This window comes from Drosophila grimshawi, unplaced genomic scaffold (assembly GCF_018153295.1).
Source record: "Drosophila grimshawi isolate 15287-2541.00 unplaced genomic scaffold, ASM1815329v1 contig_848, whole genome shotgun sequence".
Lineage (NCBI taxonomy): Eukaryota > Metazoa > Arthropoda > Insecta > Diptera > Drosophilidae > Drosophila > Drosophila grimshawi.
This window is the reverse complement of record NW_025063692.1, coordinates 17805179-17827262: the sequence shown is the minus strand read 5'-3', so window position 1 is coordinate 17827262 and position 22084 is coordinate 17805179. Positions and strand designations below refer to the sequence as shown.

Genomic DNA, 22084 nt, shown 5'->3' with positions numbered 1-22084 from the left:
CATCACTACCCGACAACATCTTTGTCAACGTCTTCGTCTTCGTCTGTGTCTCTGACAATGTCTCCATATTTGTTTGATGTCAACATCTCTTTGCATTGTTCAAGCTGGCGATCTTTCTCTCTCGGTCTATCTCACTCTCTCCATCTATCGCTCTCTGTCGCTCTGCCTTACCTTGTCCTCTGGTTTAAAAAAGTTTTGTTGACACTATCTCTGGATCGGGCCGAATATCAGCCAGCCTACAAGAAAGTCGGCATCTTCGTCTTCGCACGATATCCACGAAGCATCTCCGACAACAACTGATGCTTATCGCTTGTGGATCGTGCTTATCTCCTCGGGAAGTGGTAAAAAGTGTAAAAAACAGTCCAAAAAAAAATGGTGAGGGGGTGGATAATATGATATCTATATTCAGACATATCGCAAATAGCTCTATATATACATATATAAAAATATTAAATATTATAATATGCATATTTATCAGCTTTACTGTGTTGTATCTGTGTCTATAGATGTCTGTCTGTTTCTGTTTCTGTTTCTGTCACGGACGATATTTGCGTGCTGATAGCAGTTCATGACCAAACAACCCACTTGCCACATATCCCACTCCCTGCTCCCTGCTCCCTGCTCTCTGCTCACAGCTACCTACGGCGGCAAAAGATCTGCGTAATTGCCTTGCTTCATACATTTGATTCGGTGTGTATATTCCATAGTTTTTTTCCATGGCGCACAAGTGGGTCTTCGCGTGAGAGGAGACCCGGGGGAGAAATTGAATTTAAGCATTCCAAGTTCATACTCTTGCTGAGGATTTTAATTGACACTGCTTTTAATGCCAGGCGCATTATCTAAATATATCTCTCAAGATCTCAATAGAGATCAATAAAGTTTCTTCATAGATTCTCAATTGGTTGATGCTTAATATCTAAATAGAATGTTCAATATTCTGAATGATAAGGATCTCAAGTGTTAGTTTTACAGTTAAATTGCTACATATTTCGCAGCATTTTCGGAGCAGCTCATCGGCTGACTTCAGAGATTTCTTACTTAAATGTTTAGCAGCATTCTGAATGCAATCAAAACATCAATATTCTGGTATTTGGCCATAAAACTTAAATATATTATGTGGAGTACTTGTCTGTCTGCAGTTTTTACAAGATTCAAGTGCATTCGATTCGAATTCGGACTCCGATTCCGAATCCGATTTCGATTTGGAAAACAAAAGCCAACTGAATAATGAGTGCTCTCAAGTTCACAGCGAACAGCGATCCATGAAGAGCCATGAGTCTGTGAAAATGTGTAAAATGTGTAGCAAAAAGTTGTTTATGTTTATCCGCTGTCAGCTGTCAACGCCAGGGCAAACATTGCCCGGCAATGTCGGGCAGATCGCTGACAGGGGCTGTCAACCCTCAACCCCCATGACCGGGTGTATGTCGACTAACTGGCGTATCCGTGTCCTTTGACTGACATCAGCTTGCTTCACCCATCCCCCCCTCCCCCCCACGAGTAGCAGCGCGTCAAAAGTTTCCGAAATATATGAAAAATACTCGGTATCTTTCAAAAGTTTATACAATGTTTGCGCACAGCTTAAGATATTGTGAGATTCTTATACATACTACTGGGCAGTATACCTTATGCGATTATATGGAAATAGCTCTCGAGGGGAGACTGACGTCAGCCCTAATATACACAATTGTTGTACAATCGTATATGTTTTATGACGCTGCGGCTTATTGTTGATGTTGTTTTGGGGATTCTGCCACTGATGAATTATGGCCTAGGCGCTATTATATCAGCAACTAGCAAAAAATAAATAAAAATACAACAAAATAAAACTGTTTATCTGATCCGCAATCAAATAGATATGATATGATAGGAGTTCTGATGACAATTCTTAGCCACGTGTGGATCGAACCGCGCTTCAGGCCTGTGAAGCCAGCTTAAAAGTAGGCAGTGAATATGGGGAAGCCAGAAACAAATCTCGACTCGGCTCTTAGATCAAAAGCTGCATAATTTATTCCTAACTTATATTTTATATTTCTTTTGATGTATTGACAAAATTGGAAAGTATTGTCGCATGCATTTGGTAATTTCATTGAACTTTTACAATAAATGAGTGGGTCAGTGTCAGTCTAGAAATCGAAAGGTTTTTCGGTTCAAGACGCTTTTTTTCGAGATTAACATAAACATAAAATATCAAAAATATTCGCCTCACTATTTGTATGTATATTAATTGTAATTTTTTTTAATTTGCCAAAGATTTATTTTATTTTTTCCTTTTTCGTGTCAGCTGATCGCGCAATTTGATCACAGAATTAATTTGCTCGGTTCACCCAACCGGGGGATTTACAAACAAAATTTGATCACATTTTGCGCATCAGCTTCACGTGGAAATAAGCAGAAGGCGAAGAAGACGAAGTGTTGATATGGAGAGCAGAATAACAAAAAAAGAACGGTCCATCTAATATTTTATAATCTGTCGTTTAATGATCATAAGATCATAAAAAAAACCCAAATCCACTTATTATACAAAAGCCTTTTATGCTTATTTGGATGCGAATTGACGCAAAACATGTCACGTGAACTAAAATGCTCAGTCATTTTGGCATTGACGAACAATGAACTGGAACTGAAAACAATGAAATTGGCTTGAGCTGCTTGTTAAGCGATTTCACACGAAATGAGCGACAATTCTTTTGAACGCTTATTTCTGAACTCAGTACAGTTACAGATATTAATCGATAGTTAGTTGATTGGAACTGGCTTATCACCTAAGTGGAACTGGAACTGGACTAAGTTAAAGCTCTGATTAAATGATTATCATTTCATTTAGACATTTTGATGACTGTTTTTTTTTTTGTGCTCTTAAAGTCAAACCTGACAAAATAACTAAATCACAATTATTTGATACGGGTAACTACTGAACTGGAACTGGCATTGGAACTAGATTAAAATTAAGAACGTAAGCACTTTAAATAAGACATTAGTCAAATTGAGATTTATTTATTTAAGTTTTGTTTGTGTGTGTGTGTGTGCAATGACGACAAGAAGTGGAATTGGAACTGGATCGTTAATGAACTCAAACCAACTTTAACTTGTTATTGACATTTACATAAGACATGAATTTGAATGTGACAATGAGTTAATAGACAACTGAAACTGGAACTGGAACTGGAATTAACAACTAGGAACCGAAGCTGTTCTTAAATGAACTCAATCAAACTGAGACTACTTTATTAATCGTGCATGCTCAATATCAATTAAGGCAAGGCAAAACGAATATACTACATAGCTGTGAATAATATGTGAATGTAACCGAAAGATACTCACACACACACACACTCAACTGATGATCATTGCATTGTGAACGGGGCTGGCAACTTGTGATTCAATTCGTAATGCTGTTGTTTGTTATTGTTATTGCTATTGTTATTATTTTGTTTTGTGTTTTTTTTGTGTTTTTTTGTGTTTTTTTTTTTTTTTGGTAAAAGTCAGACACTGGGAACGATGACTAATTCAGCTCAGCAGTAAGCAGAAATCAATTCCCAGGCCAAAGCCACCATTTAACAGACCCACAACACCCCCACCCGCACCCGGACTCCCCATAAGTGACGGCCTTAATTTTAAGCATCGCACGTGTTGCACAGAATGCAGCAACAACTGGTTCGAACCAACAACAATCACACCAAGAACCCAACGACAACATCATCAGCTGGCTCGTTATGAGTCAATTGTTCGCTCTACAGGGCCAATAGACATTTATATATATATATACATATATCATATATATATCAGTTTGAGCTACCGATTGAAAGCAGCAGCATGGGGGGCTTAACATTGGGTGTGTATGTAACAGGTTGAAGAAACGAAGACTGGTTGTGCACGACTTTTAACAGTATAACATCAAATAATTTAGATCAAAGCTAAGAGCAACAATGCCAAACAGCTATTTTAGGCAACAGAGTCGAAATGCTCACATCAACATTTAATTAATAGTAATAATTTATTAAGGTTCTAATATTTAATAACATTTCAACTGCTGGCTTGTCACAGGCTGGAAGCTGGATCAGAAGAGTACAGAACATAAAAGCAACATGAATAAATAGTTGTGTTAAACTTGAATATGGTGTTTGAGTTTTGAAGGACTCTACCAATCATCATGATAGCAATAGATATTAATAAATAAATGTTGTTGGTCACAAGATAGACTTCTAAATATGTAGATATCTTATTTTAATTCAAATCGGAGCAATTTAAAGTGCAATATACTTCAAATTAAATAGTATAACTTCGGAACAACAACAACAGCAACAACAAAATAAAACCAATAAAATAAATCACAGTTGTCACATGCGCTGCAGCTTCTTGTTTGTTTTTGTTTTTCATTTTATATGTTTGTGTATTTTTAGTTTTTATTATTGGTTTTTATTTTGTTTTTTCTTTCTCGTTGCTTTGTTTTCGCTTTATGCAAATAAAAAAGGTTTAGCATATTAAGCATTTATTCTCGCGTTCGCATTCGCATTATGACAGTTGAGCTTAGCGATTTGATTTAGAATACTTACAACACGCTGCTTTGATCTGCTGGGCGTAACTTATTGCGTATCATATATGTAACAAATTATCCAGTTATAAGCCGACACAGTTGATAATGACACTGTAAGCGAAATGTGTAAGTAAGTAAAAAAACAAGTAAGTAGCCGACTACTGGTTAAACAAGAGACAGACGCAGAAGGCAGACACGAGCCGCCCGTGGAGCCCATAAAGATCCATATTAAAAATATAACAATGTCCGTAATAAAGCGAACCTTGAACGCCGCTGCACTTAACGTTCATGCAGAGGCGCGATTGCGTTGTATTGTTTTAAAAATTTATTTAATTGCGTTATTAAGTTATTAATTTTACGTCTATTTGATTTACATTATAACTACACAGTTGCATTTTCAGGCAAGCAGTGCTCAGAAAGCAGTGCTCGACTTCGACTCAGTTAACCTTAACAAAATTGCCATGCATAACATAATGTAATGCAGTAGTTCAGTACAGCTATTAGCAGGGGCCAGTAGTTCAGCACTTGTTTGTTTTACTGCATTTTAACATCGCTATGTTACAGAAGGTTATGTTTATGTAACAGAAGCATGATTCTGCTCCGGACGCAGTTTCTGGTTACTTTCAAGTTAACGTCAAACCTTATATTATATGCATATATAAATATATATTTATATGTATATATAAATGAGACAGACGGCCAATAACTGAAACGGACTGATTTGCATGGAATTATCGTCTGCAGTTTAATTAATTAATTTAAATTCATTTTTAAATTTTTCAGTCTATTTACATTTGTATTTCATTGTTTGTTTTTGTTCCAAAAAGACGTCTTAGCCACTACTTACACTAATGCATTCAACAGAGGTTGTATATATTCTTGGTTTAACAATATTGAATATTCAAATTTAATGAGTATGAAGACCTTTCTGAATAATGCTTAAAAATTCGTCATTCATTGTTTAAATTGATCATTCAGTCAGCATATTACGCATACACCATGTCAGCTCGTGTTTATAGTACATTTGAACTAATCACTTGGTATTGCCTGCCTGCTCTGCCGGATTACATTGCGCTCATTAATGTTGGCCAGTTCATCAATGGGGATCATTTGGAGCTCATCTAGCTGCTTGAAAATTTAAAAGCTGCATAAACAAATAAATGAATTTTTCAGCTAGGCCAGTCAATTTGCCAGCGGTCTCGGCTCGGCTTTTATTGTGTGCCAAAGAAATAACGCGCCTGTGCTACAATGTTCAAATTGTGTCCAGTTCGGATAGTGGCTGCCTCTCGCTACCTAATGTAATTATGCAATTAATTGCACAATTAAAACAGCGGAATCTGTAGGGTGAGGTGACGGTGGGAGAGAAGGGGGTGGGGCGTTTGTAGAGGGCAGACGGTATGTCTGAGCATTTGCACCAACGGAACAATTGTCTACGGTGCTCATCTGGCGAGTCCATTGCTACGAATCTGACTTTGTGTGGGAGAGGAAACAAACCGCAGAGAATACGATCTATCAAATGAGTTTGACAAGAACGGTTCTTTAATATTATATACACACACTCAGAAAAATACAAATTCACAGAGTTCTTTGTACAAATATGAAAAATCACACTGAAAATTATACATATTTTTTCTACATTTTAGAAAAACATACCCTGGTTTTTTAAAAAATGCTTTCCGAATGATATGGCCCCAAACGAATGGCAAATTTCTAAAATTCAGTAAAAGTTGGGAAAAGCACCAAATATTATCATAAATAATAATGAGCAAACTTTGGGAAGAACTGTAATTAAGTTGACTGAACGATTTAACGATTTTCCACTTAGACAATATTGTGAAATTAAAAAAGAAAAAGAGAACATTTTTAATTGCTGTGGAAAGCCCCTAAATAAATCAGGTGGATGGACGTAAGTGCGGAAAATGTATATTCACCTGCCGCAAAATATGATTTACTAGGAATACTCATAGCCAATATCAATGATAACCTGAAGTAAGCAATTAGTATATTGATTAACATCAATTAATTTCTCATTCTCAAATGCGCACTAAACTGATTTAATTTTCTATCCATGCCACAGACTTGTCCATAGGAGGAGGAGAAGGAGGAGGGGAAGCGGGAAGTGGGTTGTGTGACATTCAAAAGGGGAGTCATTTTATGCATTTTTATAAGAAACAACTCGATCGGTGCTATTAGCGTCCGTGTAAATGAATCCGCATATTTCTCAGATATATGTATACATCATCCAATCAGAAGCAAATCACAAGAGTCGGTCGCTCGAATAGCCAATACCCTCTACACTTAAAAAAAAAGAAGAAAGAAACTCATACAATATACATAGATATGCAATAGACAAAGAAAACAAGTAACATGGCTAAAGTCGAGAACGATTAGAAAGATATATCTTTCAAACTGTGTCTTTTTTTTTATCAAATTAAATAATGTTATTCTGCGATAACTTCTTAACCAAATTTGAGCTTTGAGTTTTGGGTAAATTGGAAATATGTATACATAATTTATTCAAATACAAAAAGGTATTAAAAGTGAGAAGAATATCATAATTATAGATTGTGTCGGTTTATGCTAGGAACCCTTTAACACTTTAAACTAAATGCATTCCTTATTTGGAAAGAGTTTTGCTTGTGGATTGCAAAAGAAGCTGCAATTGGACTCTTGCCTGTTTATAGGGTATAGCAATATAATTGCGTTAGTAGTTAGCATACAATGCCTTTATGAGTTATAAGACTGTTTATTCAAAAGGGCAATTCCCTATGCAAGACACGTGGCACAAGATTCCAGAAGGTTGTATCTCGAACACGCTGCAAAGATTCACGGAAATTTTTTTAATTACCATTGAACGATAATTAATAAAGGTATATTTCTATTATCACATATTTGCATATACTAAAAGCTAATTGAGTGTATTCGCCCACATCTTTGCGGCAAGGTGATTTGTTGCTCAATGGAAGGAAGTATGTTATGCAGCATTGCCACATAACTTATCATATACATATATATATATATATGCATAATATTTAGATATCGTTCACATCGTCTCTTTCTCTCTTACCTGGTGTATTGGTGGCGCTGCCAATTTCGAGTTTGCTGCGTATTATGATTATTATACTTGTTAAAGTTGTTGAAGCAGCCTTGCTGTTGCTGTGCTTTGTTATTGCAATTGTGCCTCAATGTTGCTTCCATTCAAAATGTTGTGATTTTTTTTAGTTGCTAGATGATGTCCCTTTATGGCAGCGCTTCGATTTGGCGGCTTTGTAAACGCTTTGATTATTATGATCAATCAATTTAATTCGTAAGGAAATCTGCTTTTAATTGCGATACGATATTCAATACTCTATTTACTTTTGGCAAATATTTCTTTTGAAACATACTCAATCATACAATCATAGCAAATATTATATTATATTATTTCATTGTATTGCCTTTTAATACGTGTATGCTTTATAAGCACAATTATTCAATTCAATAACAAAGAATTCGCTCGAGTTTTGTTATAGTTGTTTTACAAAATAAAAGAAATAAAAATCACGTTTAAAACAATTTTTTACTTTCGGTTCTCTGTTCTGTTTTGTAATTTATCTGTTGCCAGTTTACTGTAGATAAATACTGTATATATATATATATATATATATATATATATAAGAATGCATATGTATGTTTGTATGTACATATGCCACTTCAAGCATAAGCAGAATGGAAGCTCGTGAGGATATCGCCTGACACAAGAGCAGCGCTCTCCGCAGGCTCGGCTGGGTAATCAAACGAACCAAACGAACGAGCAGCCGACGAGCTTACTAAGGAAAGAACGAACGAGCGAACGAAAGGACGAATGAAGGAACGAACGAAAGGACGAACGAACGATCGAATTTCCTTCCAGAGCTCGTTTGCATTCCCTTGGAATAGAAACAGAGATAGCGCAATAGAGAGCTACCGAGAGAGAGATAGAGAGAGATAGAGAGAGCGAGAGAGAGCAAGAGAGAGAGAGGGAGCAAGAGAGGGAGAGAGAGAGCGAGAGAGAGAGAGCGAGAGAGCGAGAGTGAGAGAGAGAGAGTAAGGGTCAAGAATCCGATATGGTGAACTATGTATATAAGGTGGCTGGCTTTCGTAGCAACCGACTTGACAGCTGTTAAGCAGCTGCTTGTGTTTTTACATGTTTTATTGTAGAATGTGTTTCATTATAATAAATTGAATACAGATACGGTTCGTTGCTTCAACAATTTATAGTGCTGTCAGGCAGGCAAAACTCAAATAAAACTAGCTGACATCTCTTTCGCACTCAGCCAAACCATGTGCCATGCAACAACCCCTAGCCTTATTCAATTGTCCTGTCGTCTCTATCGCACTCGCATATTCTTAGCGCTGGTGCCTTCTTAGATAGTTACATATTTAAAAAATATTGGATTGTATGATTGAAAATCTTAACTCAAGAACATTGAACTACAAACTGAAATCAGAAATATCTTCTTCAAAATATTAAAACTTGCTTGCTTTTGAACAAATGGACTCAATCTCAGAACATATACTTGGCTTAAGATTTTCTGTGTAGCAATATATATGATTTCAATATGGTCTGATTATATTTCCAGTTTTGTTTGCTTTGTTTGCGTTTTCCAATTGTCTTTAGTTGTGCCACATTTTGGCTATTTACTATTATGTTGTGGTTTTCATTGGTTCTTAACTTTGAAAGACTTATGCATACTCTGCACACCAAGATCGGGACGGGTTGTATCAATTCGTTGAGAGCTTTCGTTGTCTATGCAATACTATATAATACTGTTGACATATATATATGCATACATATATATATATATTGTTCAGTTATTAGTGTATAAAAGTTGTACACTTTGTCTCATTTCTATGATTATTTCAGTTGCTCAGAAATGAATATAAGTTCCGTTATCGGCACATCCATACCTATATCCATATGCATATATACAAGTGGTTCATCTGAGAATTTCAATCGTATAATCTAGCTTAAACCCTTTCCGCAGAAGACACTCTAATTGCGTCAGAGAGCAGAAACCGTTGTGTCATCCAAAAATATATATCGAAGCAATATATCTATTTAAAACGAATTAACAAATGGCAAAAACAATGCCTATGCCATGTGTAGTTATGTATATATATATATATATATATGTATGTATGTAGTATACACTTGACACTTGGCGTGGCACAGTTCTCATTTGCCAATTATCCAGTTGCACTGCCGACGTCTACCATATAATTTTTATACCCTAACCAAATTTGGCTATGTGAAATTGGTGACAGGATGAAGGAAAAGGATTGCAAATAGTAATCAGCAAATGAATTAAAAATTAAAGAGTCCTTTTATGAAACAAGTACATGGGTAAGGAACAGACTGAAATCAGGCAAACTTGCTTTAAAGATTAAACTGTTCTCAGTGGAAAACTTAAATCTGTACTTTTTATATGAAATATACAATTATAATTATTGTATTTAAGTTACATATGTTTTGGCCTCTTATGTTAGTCAACGAATATTCGCATATAGCCGCCATATTTCTAACGATTTGTTTACTTGTGCTTAAGCTAAAAACAAAACTACTCAAAAGGAAACGGACAAATACAAAAATGTGCAGTTGGCAAGCAAGTGAAAATTTGCGAATGCATTTTTTTTGGCCTTTCACATTTAGCGAAAATCGACGCCTGTTTATCAAGTGCTTGAGAGAAAGGGAGAGCATGAGAGAGAGAGAGAGAGATAGAGAGAGTGAGAGAGAGAGAGATAGAGAGAGAGGGCGAGTTAGTACTTATTCATTACCATACAATATAGAAGCATATATTTAAAGGGAGAAAAGTTTGAGTTTGATTTTAAATAAAATTGGATTTCAAACAGAATTCATTAATTTTGTCATTAATAGAATTTAATCAGATAAAAGGGTTTTTTTTAGCAGGGTAAGTCCTTTAAAATAGCTAAATTTACGAGCTTATAATAAGATTGTAACTAGAATAAATTCAATATATTCTTGGCAGTTTTCGCATTGAATAAATTTAGTACTCGTCTCAAGTATATACTCTGGACTTTAATTTCATTTGTTCTCATTGATGACACTGCCTCTGCCGAAGTTGAGTTCGTGAGTAAGCAATATCGAATCGAATCTTGTGTAGTTTTCTTGCTATATACATATATCTAATATATATTTTATATATTCTGATGCTCTCACGTTGTGACGTCTGAGTCTGGGGATTGATGATGCAGATATATGCATATCTACAATATTGGAATTAATACAACCGATTCAAAGACTGTGGGCGTCATTTGTTATTTATTAGTCACGCTCTGCCAATCCAGATACTCCTTCTCCCATTTAACTCGTTACAATTTAAACAACGAGGTTGCATTGGAAACTTTCTCAAAACTTTGAATGCAAACTGCGTATTAGCAAATCAATTTGAATATGCAATAGAGAGACCAGATTAGTGATCGATTTATACTCATACTGCACAGATCATATCTATCGTAATATAGATATAATAATACAAAAATTTGTACAAAAATTTTAACTTGGCCCTGAACTAAGGCCAACCTTAATTTGTCACTAAGGTCGGTCAGGGATCATTGAACCGATGCGATGGTGGATCATATCAAACTGAAACATTCAATAACATGAAAATCGGCTTAGTGTTTAAGCCATTTATATACTCTTTGCATGGGAATTTAAAACAACTTTTCCACAAGTAACGCTTACATGTTCACCCATACGTATACTTGTTTTTCTTTTTTTTAATTGTTTTTTTATGCCCTTGCCCGAGGGTCTTCAGATTAAGTCAATCAATATCTAACTGATCTAATGCCCCAAATCTGGGCATAATTGCCATGGTGAATATTAAATAATATCCATGGGACTAAGCTCTCAAATCTTTATTTAATTAAGTATAAATTTAATCGATTTCGTCCAGATCATATGTATATATATATAAATATTGTATATACCTATGGATTTGTGTTGTTTTTCTATATTTGGTTAACGATTTTTCCCTATTTTATTGTAAATTGTTTTATAATGGGGGGTGAACTACTCTGCCTGTATCTGTATTATAATGTTTAATAAATTGCCTTTCTTTTGTTGTTTTTAGTTTACTTTCATATTTTCATAATTTTTCACTTTGTAATTTTTTTATATTCGCTGCTTGTTGCTATTATTTTTCACTTTGGTTTTTTTTGTATGCTTTTCTTGATTTACAGGGATTTCTTCTTTACTTTTTTGTTATTAGCGCAACAAGAAAAACTTTATATTTATTTCTTTTTGTTTTTATTTATTTGTTTGTGTGCGTGTTTGTTGGGTTTTTTTTTTATTGTATTTTATTTTATTTGCTCTTGTTATTTATTTATATGGTTTTCGGTCGACTGATGTATTATTTTGTGTACGCAAATGTTGATTTTTTTCATAAAAAAAGATTTTATGTCTATTTTTTTAGCGCTGTTTTGAACGCTATAAAAACGCGCTTTGCAAACGATAAACAAATTTAAACCAAATTACGATTTTAGCACAACGCGTTTGTGTGTGTTGTGTGTTGTGTGAGTGCAAAAGTGAGGCAGATATGTGTGTGTGTGTGTATGTATGTGTGTGTGTGTGTGTGTGTGTAGATATAACTTCGATTCGTATATAGATATAGCTGTAGATATATAGATATAGATATGGATATAAGTAGTTGAACGGATAATCGCAGATTTCGTGTGTTAATGTCGCGGCTTGAACTTTAAAACTGGGCACAAAAATCTGAAAACGAAAAAAAAAAATTCAGAATCAGATATTTCGCATTGTTTAGTTCGCTGTGCTAGGTGCTTTTGTTGTGTTTGCTGCTGCTACTGTTCTTCTCGTTGTTGTTTTTGTTATTGTTATTGCTACTGTTGTTGTTGTTGTATTATGTTTACTCGTATTATAATTTGTTGCTGCTGCTAGGTGCAGCAGCGCTGCCGTCATGTTCGCCTCCGATCTGCCTCCGATTCGCCACATTGAAGCGCTCAATGAGCTTGAGTGTCATCCACTTAGGAAGCGCCAACCACTGAACTCGCCACAGCAACAACAACAACAACAACAACAGCAGCAACAACAATAACAATAATCCATGATGCTTGAGGGCGGCGTTAGCTGCGCAGGCGCAGGCAGAAACATACACTCTGAACAAAATCTTATATGAAAATCACCCTCAAAATAAAACGTTTTTTTTTTTTGTTGTGATATAATTTCTCAATATTTGGAAAAATACATTTAACTAACTCGAAATTCTCAAAAGTGTGGTGAATTTTTCAATTTTTAAAAGTAGAAACCCAAATTTCTTAGGAAAAAAACCTTTCTAACCAATTTACTGGCTCGTCTTTTATTTTAAAGTTTAGCTGTCTTTTGCCTCAGAGCTCGATTAGCTTATATTAAATAATATAAGGGTATATGGAACAACAAATATAATATAAGAATTCTTTACTATTCACCACACATGGAAAACAACACTCTGGAAATCAAACATGTTTCGTGTTACATTTTAGACAAGTAAACAAAGAAATTTCGAAATGCAAACCGTAGTTTTTAGAAAACCATAAGCAAAATGTTAGAAATTTACTTTCTGAATAATAGGGAGACTAACCATTGGCGCCAATTTATGGCCAATTTAGTGTTTAATAAAATTTGGGCGATTTTTTTTTTTTTTTAGTGTAGGTTGACAGCGACTGCGACTGCGACGCTGTCATAGTCGTCTGTGAGTGCGGGAATGATTATAATACAATGGACGATAATGCGAGCGATCATGTAAATTAGATTTGTCTCAGTTGTCGACGGGTATATGTGTGTACACATAGCTATAGCTATAGCTATAGCCATAGCTATAGCTAAAGCTGCGACAAGTCGAGCTGAGCAGCTCCAAAACAAATACAAAAAATATATATATATGTATATATATGTATATACATATACATAAATATATCAGATGACTTAGAATTATATGCTACAATATTTATTGCATTATTTGATAAAGTATAAGCAGTGACTGAGGCAATGGAAATAATATCAAGTATGCGCGCCGACTTAACTAAGTACGTAGAAGTAATCAGTATATATATATATATATAAAGATGTACATATGCAATGTAACGTAATGCAAAAATGTATGCTAAAATTCAATATTTATTTATATATGAACAGCAACAGCAACGAACGAAATAAAAATAATAATAAAAACGAAAAAAAAAACAGAAAACAGAAAAGAGGAAAAAAAAACATTCAACGAGCAAATTGAATTAATTCAATTAATTTGCATTGTAAGTACACATGAAAATGGCAGAATTGTAATAAAGATTATTGTGAGGAAGCAGGCAACTAACTAAAGTGAGTGAGCTTAAATGAATAACGTTTTGTGGTTGTGCCAAGTGCCCCACTCATAAGTAATTTGTGCAAGTTTTGTCAAGTTGTCAACTTGTTTTGCGCACAATGCGCTAATAGCCAGCGCCTGGCTGCCATTGTTGCCTGCGTTGCCATTGCTGGCGCTGCGGAAGGAAATGAAATCAGCATTATTGAGTACAATTCCTCGTGCTGAGCTAATTCAAATGAATGTCGCAAAGCGCGCGTAGTTTCTTGGTACCGTGACACAAAGCTAACTGTTATGGTATTTTTCTTGCTTGCAACGCTGTGTGCGATCTACGCTATGCAGCACTGTTTTCGTCGTTATCGATAACGATATTGTGCGATATCAAGCATGGCCGCCAACTCACTATCAAAGGTTCTTTTCCGGTTTCGTACACGACGAAGGAGGTACGCTGAATTGGCAAAGCCGCAAACAAATTTTAAAACATCGCAATAATAGCAATGTATAAACATACGATTCGCGCAAAAATATCAAAGAATATAAAGTGCTGCAATCGTTGCTCGTAAACTTACGAACAAATTGCAAATTTAAACGGCAACCAATTGACGTCAAAAATTGTGTTATTTGTTTTTTTTTTTTTTGTTTTCTGTGTGCCTGCAAAGCAGATAAAAATTTTTTTCTTGTTACTTGAAGTGTGACTAAAACATTGGTATTTACTATATTTTGTAGATATTGAACAATGGGTCGTTACTCTCGTGAGCCAGACAACGCCACCAAGTCGTGCAAGGCGCGCGGACCAAATCTACGTGTTCATTTCAAGGTAAGTTTTTCGCCAGGCGAATGGACGCCAAAATGTTGCTGTTGTTGTTGACATTTGTGGTTAGGTTTACTGTGTGTGTGTGTGTGTGTGTGTGTGTGCAACATAAATCAGTGAATCGCCTGTCAGAAATAAAGTGCAGCATTTCACTTTTGCATTGTTGCTAGAACATAAACTAGGAACAAGTTCATCAGCTGAGCGCGCCGACAAAAGACTCAAAGCGCCCTCTTCTTAACTCTTGTCCACAGCAATTAAGTAAATTGTTTGTGGGCACACTTAATATTTGATTTGCTCACATTTAATGCAGTGTGCAAGGAATTAGAGTGTGCCCAAAGCAAAGACCAGCCATGTTAAAACAGCGGCGAGAATCGCGTTCAATGCACCCGCCTCTACCTGTAGCATGGCATAATAGCTCTAAGATGCCGATTAAACATGGATAACTTAACTGCATTGTGCTTTTAAAGATTGTTCACTTAGCAAAGCTATCGCTAGGTGATTTAAAACAATCAAGTTGTGGGCACACTCATTATTTGATTTGCACGCTTTTAAGCCAGCGTGTTTTGAATTTGAGTGTGCCCAAAGCAAACACCAGTCATGTTAAAACAGCGGCGAGTATCGCGATCAATGCGCTCGTCTCTACCTGAAGCATGGCACACCCATGAATAACAACAGCAGCAACAGCACTTAATATATTATATATGTCAATAAATTTACGTTTCTGTTTTTTACATCCGGCTAGAACACCCACGAGACCGCACAGGCCATCAAGCGTATGCCTCTGCGTCGTGCGCAGCGTTACCTAAAGGCCGTCATCGATCAGAAGGAGTGCGTTCCATTCCGTCGCTTCAACGGCGGCGTTGGCCGTTGTGCTCAGGCCAAGCAGTTCAAGACCACACAGGGTCGCTGGCCAAAGAAATCGGCTGAGTTTCTGTTGCAGCTGCTCCGCAACGCTGAGGCGAATGCCGATTATAAGGGACTCGATGCCGATCGTCTGGTCGTCGATCACATTCAGGTGAATCGCGCACAGTGCCTGCGTCGCCGCACATATCGTGCCCATGGTCGGATCAATCCGTACATGTCGTCCCCGTGCCACGTTGAGGTCATTCTGTCCGAGAAGGAGGAGGTCGTCGCCAAGGCCGCCGACGATGAGCCCACAAAGAAGAAGCTCTCCAAGAAGAAGCTGCAGCGTCAAAAGGAGAAGATGTTGCGTTCTGAATAAAAACGAAAAATATATATATGTGTTCTGGAACCGGGGGCACAACTGCCCGGGCCGGTGTTAAACAACTGAAAAAGCGTCATTTTTTTTAACAATACAAACATAAACATACAGTCTCCACGTGTATTTGTGTATGTATATTTAAGGAAGCAGACTACAAATGCAAATGTTCCAAACTAAAATGCACCCAAAATTGTGTGATTTTGTTGTCTGTTTTGGACCGTTGAATTGGGAAAGTGCTGTTAATCGCTGCATATTCTTAATCAACACGGGCTGGTGCTACCGCTCTAAGCAAGAAAATCAATTATTTGGAGCAGGTTTAGCATCCTTAGGGGAACTGCAATCGGAGCCATAAATAAGTAGTTCTGTGTGTTTTGAGCTTGTCGCTGTGCTCAGCTGTTTTCTTTATGAAATCAGCTGTTTGATTAGTGCATGCATAACTCTATACAACACTGCTGGATTGCTTCTTCGCTCCCACAGTTAACTTGGCATTAATATCCCTCCGAAATAAAATATAACAATTCAGTTTTTCTTTTATTAATTTGTCTTTATTGCAGTCTATGATATTTTAGTTAATTTTTTGTAACATTCGCAGCTCAAACTTTCCAAATTCAACTTGGCAATGTTCGTTTTGGTCATGGGTTAGAAAGAGAAAGCATTAATTTCCACAAATTTGAGTGAGAAAAACTATAAATGATTATCAGTACTTACACCAAAACCTAGAACGCATCGCTTTCAGGGATTTGGATTCTCGAAAATCTGTTTTTGGCAAAATGTATTTAATATTTTGTGATATAGTTGTATGGCTCAATACACAAAATTTCCACAATTAAGAAATAGTCTGCATTTGTAGTACAGCCCTAGATAAGTATATCGTTTTCTGTGCTGTGCAACACTATGCATTGCGGATTTTCAACACTGCCACAGGAATTTCATTACAGCAGTTCGACGTAAACAACATTGGCGTTAAGTTCTCCATTTTAAATGTCTCTGGCGTTGCTCTAATTGCAAAATATTCGGATTCTATAAATTCCATTCATTTTGGTCGCAATAGCTAGCGAACACATTTGTAATACAAACTGCAAATCATGAAATGGGTAAGTTTCAACTCAAGGCGACAGGAACACATAAATGCGTGTCTGTGTGTGTATGCTTATGCATGAGTGCAGTTTCATTTGATTTTCTGTCTTCTATTGCCGCAATTAGTTCAGTTTCAAATTGATGCAAGGAATTTAAATATACATATGCATATATATTTGATTTTTGAATTTGTAGAATGCGCTTCCTGTTCAGTCAACAATAAAAACGAAATATTGTTAATTAAACTACTGAAAAAGTTGATCAGTCTATTCGAATAGAGGCAAAAGTGTGGGTAAGAATAATGCGATTCGTATTCAGGCGGTTATTTGTGAGCTCAATATTCATTGAAAAATACAACGACTATTACATTCATTGTGTTAATTTACAGTTATGCTTAAGTAGGATTATATTTATATTGATGCATGCGATACAAACACACATAGACACCATTTATAATAATTACGTACATCAAGCAATAAAAATAGCAAAACACTTAAAAATACTGTGAATGGCATTTAAATAGCAAATGCACTGTTTACAGAAAATGTCGGACTCACCAAGCAATGATGAGTGCGTCATAGTCGACGTGTGGCAACATAATATGGAGGAGGAATTTCGTACCATACGAAAGGTTGTGCAGAAATATCATTATGTTGCAATGGACACGGAATTTCCCGGCGTTGTGGCGCGTCCCGTTGGCCAATTTGATTCGATGACCGACTATCGCTATCAGTTATTACGCTGCAATGTCGACTTGCTGCGTATCATCCAGCTGGGACTCTCATTCATGGATGACGATGGCAACAAGCCACCCGGCTGCTCCACATGGCAGTTCAACTTCAAGTTCAGTCTAACGTGAGCGAAATTACTTATTTATCTTTGCTAATTGAAATATATATATATATATTTGATGTTATTTACAGCAAGGATATGTATGCACATGATTCAATTGAGCTGCTACATAATGCCGGCATACAGTTCAAGAAGCACGAAGAGGACGGCATTAATCCCACCGATTTTGCTGAGCTACTAATGAGTTCGGGCATTGTGCTAATGGATAACATTAAATGGCTATGCTTTCATTCTGGCTACGATTTTGGATATTTGTTAAAGATGCTCACGGATCAAAATCTGCCCGTCGCCGAGAGCGAATTTACCGAACTGTCAAATATATATTTCCCCAACATATTCGATATCAAAGATCTGATGAAATCGTGCAAGAACCTTAGCGGTGGCCTCCAAAAGGTCGCTAATCAGCTGGGCCTGCCACGCGTCGGCAACCAGCATCAGGCCGGATCGGATGCCCTGCTCACCGGCAAGGCTTACTTTAAAATGCGTGCGATGCAGCAGGTGCCTGAGGTACAGCCAACAACCTTTGGTATTCAGTTTCCGATTGCCCCATGTGCCTGAGCTCTCCAAGCACTTTTAGTCGATTCCTCGGACATTGCCATTGCGATTGCCAGAGCCTGATGCAGTTTGCAGCTTGCAGCCAACGGCATCAATCGTAGCACAGCAACAACAACACGGACCACAAACACTATTCCTTAAATACTAAGAATTTATGTATATATTCACCTATATATTTACACATACACAATCCGAGAGCTGTTGTTGCTGTGCTGGTATTTTTATTGCATGTAAAACAGCTCGATTTCGTTCAAAAACATAATAAGTTTTCGCTATATCCATCCGCTTGTAAGGTTGAATGTTCCTTAATTTGCACACCGTTCTCGCTCTCTCCCTCTCTCTCGCTCTCTGTCTCTCTCATTTTTACATTGTGTACATACTTTCACTTTTCACCTATTTTTTTCGTTTAATTTCGCAGTGGTAATGTTCCTTATTAGTTTTAAACGCCGCTGGACGCTTACGAAATATGCATTTTTGTTTGTTATGCAGCATGCAACAATGTATTTACAAAAAAAAAACAAAAAAAAGACAATTTTATAAAGACCAAACGATTTTGGAGCTTTATAGAGGAAAACAAACCACGACGTTAACATGCGAAACAAGACTGTTAATTTAATGGACACTTTACAAAAGAAAAGAAAATAAAAAGAATAATAATATAAATATAAATATATTTAATTTAAATTTTTATTTTGTATTTATCACATCTTACACCTCGCACATGTTGAACTTGTATCACCATCCTACTGACTCTCTTTCGCACAAAATATTTTATATTTGGATGTATTATTGAATACCAAAAGTATTTTATTTTTAATAATTTCGATAGCGATTTCGAAAGCTCTTTTTTATTTACAAGTGTTTCAAAATAAAGGATAATAAATAAAATAAGTGTTGGATGGTCAAAAACGACGATCTCAATTCGTAAACAATTTGTACAAATGAAAAAGTAATTTATTATCAGTTAATACTTTTATTTTTTTGGGAGAATGGGGAGATCTTCAAGAGTTATTTGTTGGCTGCTGCAAGAGCATGCATCCGCAGCTTATTACTGTTGGCCACGTTGAACAGAGGCTCGCGGCGCACAATTTCTGGGTTGTGATGCATGCTGGTCGCAATGTGCTGCTGGATGTGCTGTTTTCGCATGAATTCTTTGCCGCAGACGAGACAGGCATACGGTTTCCGTATGCTATGCACAAAATGATGGATATTTCGATTCTCGATGCGACCAAATCGCTTGTCACAAATCAGGCAGCTAAATCGCTTCTCGCCCGTGTGGCACAGCATATGTTGGCGTAAGTACACCGGATTCCCGAAAGTAGCATCGCATTGGGTGCAGCGTAAATCGCGCAACTTTGTGTGCCTCGACTTGATGTGATTGTCGAGCAGACGCCGACGCTTGAACTGCCTGTCGCATTGGTTGCACTTGAAGTTGGCCTTGTTTTGGTGCGTGGTCAGCATGTGGGTGCGCCAATTGGAACGCTGCGCAAAGCGGGCGTTGCACAGTTCACACTGGAAGGGTCGCTCGCCCGTATGTATGCGCTGGTGCTCCTCCAGCCACTGACGCCGGGCAAACTTCTGTCCGCAGTAGGAGCAGCAGTTTTTGCTTTTGCTCTGCTTGGCATCTATGGGAGGAGTGGGGCTGGCATCTGGCCTCGTCTTTAATGGCTGCTCCAGCGTACTATTCTTTTGGTAGTCACCACTATCGGAGTCCTCCTCAATCAAATCATCATCATGATCGAAGTATTCCTCGGTTGAATGATTTCTATTGTCGGAGCATTCGGAGCACTCTTCGATCATGTAGTCTGCGTCCTCATCGCACTCCTCAATCAAATCGTCATCCGTTGTGCCCATTTCACTGGGCACATCTTCTATTCCCTCTTTAGGCTCGTACAATTTAAGAGTTTCTGTGTGCCGATTTCTTATATTCGAGCATGTCTCAAGGAGTTTAGCCTGATATGTTTCATATTGAAGCAAGTCCATCTTGCAGCCGCTGCATAAATACTGCAACAAAGTGGGTTCAAGTTCGATTCGCTGAAATTCAGGTCAGGACTCACCGTGGAATGCAATTGCTCTCCGTGCAGTTTGTGGCCCAAAATCTGGCTTAAAATTGAACCCATTGAATTGAGTTCTTTCCCAGTGGGGGTAAATCGTTTTTCGAACATATTCCCGAATACTGTAACATCGTCAACACTGCAGTCGCACAGGTAGCAATGCTCTCTGGTATTTGCCTTGCCTTGCGCTAGACTCATTTTACTCAATTTATATTTGCAAATCAAACAATTTCCAACATACTCCTTTACGTCGTGACCATAGCCGGCAAAAAAATATATCGATATTGTGAGTGTACACTATCGATTGCAGCAACGATGCATGAATTATTGATAATTTTATCTAAAAGCATTGTTTATGGATCAGAAATAAGTTATCAATAATGGAAAACTCCATATGAAAAAACGGTGTTAAACAGGTGCGAAATATTTTGCAGCCGAATTTTGTTAGCCGGATTAGAGACTGCAAAACTAAAATCCATAATGTTAACTCATTGTTGACCTGTGTGGATTCTGTCAAAATAATGAACATTGATAAATTTTGACGGCTGTTATCGGCTATCGGCATTCCACCATAGAAGTGGAAAATTCATCGAAATGGAAATAGTAAATTCTGAATGGAAAATATAATTAATCTTCAAGAAAAGCGTAAAAGGTTATTTCAACACTTTGTTCTTATATAGAGGAGTCTTCCAGACGATAGCTCTCAAAACCGATTATTTGCTCGCCACTTGGTGCCAATCAAAATACCAAAGTATAGCACACTTTTTTGTAATCTGGTCTCTCTGTTACAATTCGATATAAAACACACACATATCGACAATCTAAATAGAAATATAACATTTGCAATTCGATTGTAGAGTTCTGGGATAAAGCGCCGGAAAAAGTTGCGTTTATTGACGAATTAGAATTCATTTATCTACAAAGAAAAAAAATCTACAATCAAGTGCTTGCTTCTGTATAAGTGCGTATGTGTGTGTTATTTTTTTTTGTTCTTTGCTTCTTGTCGCATGTAAAACCAATTTGTTTGACTTTTTTTAACAATTTTTTTTCGAGCTGTGAAAAACTTTTAAGGTGTAAAGTACTGAGCATTTGTTTTTAGCGTGTTTCCTTTTTGTGCCAGTGGGGCCAAGGAGTATAACTAAACTATAGCTCAAGTGTCGAGTGCGTTTTTGAGGCGGCAACAATAACCCAACAATCAAGATTTCATATCAACGAAAATTGTTTACTTCCAATAAGAGTTAGAAGCAACCCCAACCAGAATAAATGGCAACAAATGCTAGGGGTTATTTTCGCTATTTGTATGCGTGTGTGTGTATGTGTATTTTGTGAGTTTTTCTAATGTTACTTTTGCGCTGATATCTTTTGTTCTAATCGACAAACAGAAATTAATATGTTCCATATATACATAAGAGTGTGTGTGTATAAAAAGCTGCACGCCGATGATGAGCTCATGATGAGGTGGTGCCCTCTGCTCTCAATATTTACGATACATGTATATTTTTTTAATACTGCACACGCACACACGCATACAAACAGCCGCCAAGTGGCAGAGACGTCGCAGTCGCGTCGCCGCCCCTATGCTGTCAATGTTTGCGTCATTCAGCCGCCTCCCCACCCATGCTTTGGGACGCCATTATACATATT

At 36.9% G+C, this 22084-nt stretch overlaps 4 protein-coding genes across 9 annotated transcripts in view; 3 read left to right on the top strand and 1 right to left on the bottom strand.

Moving 5' to 3' along the window:
- The first annotated feature begins 14275 nt into the window (after nucleotides 1-14275).
- LOC6564802 (60S ribosomal protein L17) lies at nucleotides 14276-16012 on the top strand. The gene is made up of 3 exons (XM_001991579.3): nucleotides 14276-14312; nucleotides 14596-14686; nucleotides 15423-16012. Exons 2-3 carry the CDS (start codon nucleotides 14606-14608, stop codon nucleotides 15900-15902), a joined length of 561 nt encoding a protein of 186 aa, XP_001991615.1. The 5' UTR covers nucleotides 14276-14312; nucleotides 14596-14605; the 3' UTR covers nucleotides 15903-16012.
- Nucleotides 16013-16846: 834 nt separating this feature from the next.
- Nucleotides 16847-19032, top strand: LOC6564809 (CCR4-NOT transcription complex subunit 7). Of its 3 annotated transcripts, XM_001991580.3 has the most exons (4): nucleotides 16854-16996; nucleotides 17503-17834; nucleotides 17903-18338; nucleotides 18805-19031. In XM_001991580.3, the coding sequence occupies exons 1-4, from the start codon at nucleotides 16988-16990 to the stop codon at nucleotides 18808-18810; spliced, it is 783 nt and encodes a 260-aa protein (XP_001991616.2). In that variant the 5' UTR covers nucleotides 16854-16987; the 3' UTR covers nucleotides 18811-19031. The 3 variants fall into 3 exon arrangements, with proteins under 3 accessions (XP_032594046.1, XP_001991616.2, XP_032594045.1); XM_032738155.1 differs by having other exon boundaries at nucleotides 16847-16996; nucleotides 17521-17834; nucleotides 17903-19032; XM_032738154.2 differs by having other exon boundaries at nucleotides 16858-16996; nucleotides 17903-19032.
- A 204-nt stretch (nucleotides 19033-19236) lies between these two features.
- On the bottom strand, nucleotides 19237-20682 carry LOC6564810 (zinc finger protein 510). The gene is made up of 2 exons (XM_001991581.2): nucleotides 20444-20682; nucleotides 19237-20390 (listed from the first exon to the last, which is right to left on the bottom strand). The coding sequence occupies exons 1-2, from the start codon at nucleotides 20636-20638 to the stop codon at nucleotides 19395-19397; spliced, it is 1191 nt and encodes a 396-aa protein (XP_001991617.2). The 5' UTR covers nucleotides 20639-20682; the 3' UTR covers nucleotides 19237-19394.
- Nucleotides 20683-21224: 542 nt separating this feature from the next.
- LOC6565258 (flotillin-2) overlaps nucleotides 21225-22084 on the top strand; it is a 92938-nt gene continuing 92078 nt past the window's right edge. Inside the window, exon 1 of one of the 4 annotated variants that reach the window (XM_032738022.2) lies at nucleotides 21225-21401. The gene's annotated coding sequence lies outside the window, so the exon portion shown is untranslated. Of the gene's footprint in view, nucleotides 21410-22084 lie in introns of all 4 variants that reach the window. The other 3 variants (XM_032738025.2, XM_032738024.2, XM_032738023.2) reach the window with 3 other exon arrangements.

Coding starts and splice junctions, on each gene's coding strand:
- LOC6564802 (XM_001991579.3), top strand. CDS start 14,606: ATGGGTCGTTACTCTCGTGAGCCAGACAACGCCACCAAGTCGTGCAAG. Junction 14,687..15,422: donor ATCTACGTGTTCATTTCAAG/GTAAGTTTTTCG, acceptor ACATCCGGCTAG/AACACCCACGAGACCGCACA.
- LOC6564809 (XM_032738154.2), top strand. Junction 17,835..17,902: donor AACTTCAAGTTCAGTCTAAC/GTGAGCGAAATT, acceptor TGTTATTTACAG/CAAGGATATGTATGCACATG.
- LOC6564810 (XM_001991581.2), bottom strand. CDS start 20,638: ATGAGTCTAGCGCAAGGCAAGGCAAATACCAGAGAGCATTGCTACCTG. Junction 20,391..20,443: donor GAGAGCAATTGCATTCCACG/GTGAGTCCTGAC, acceptor ACTTTGTTGCAG/TATTTATGCAGCGGCTGCAA.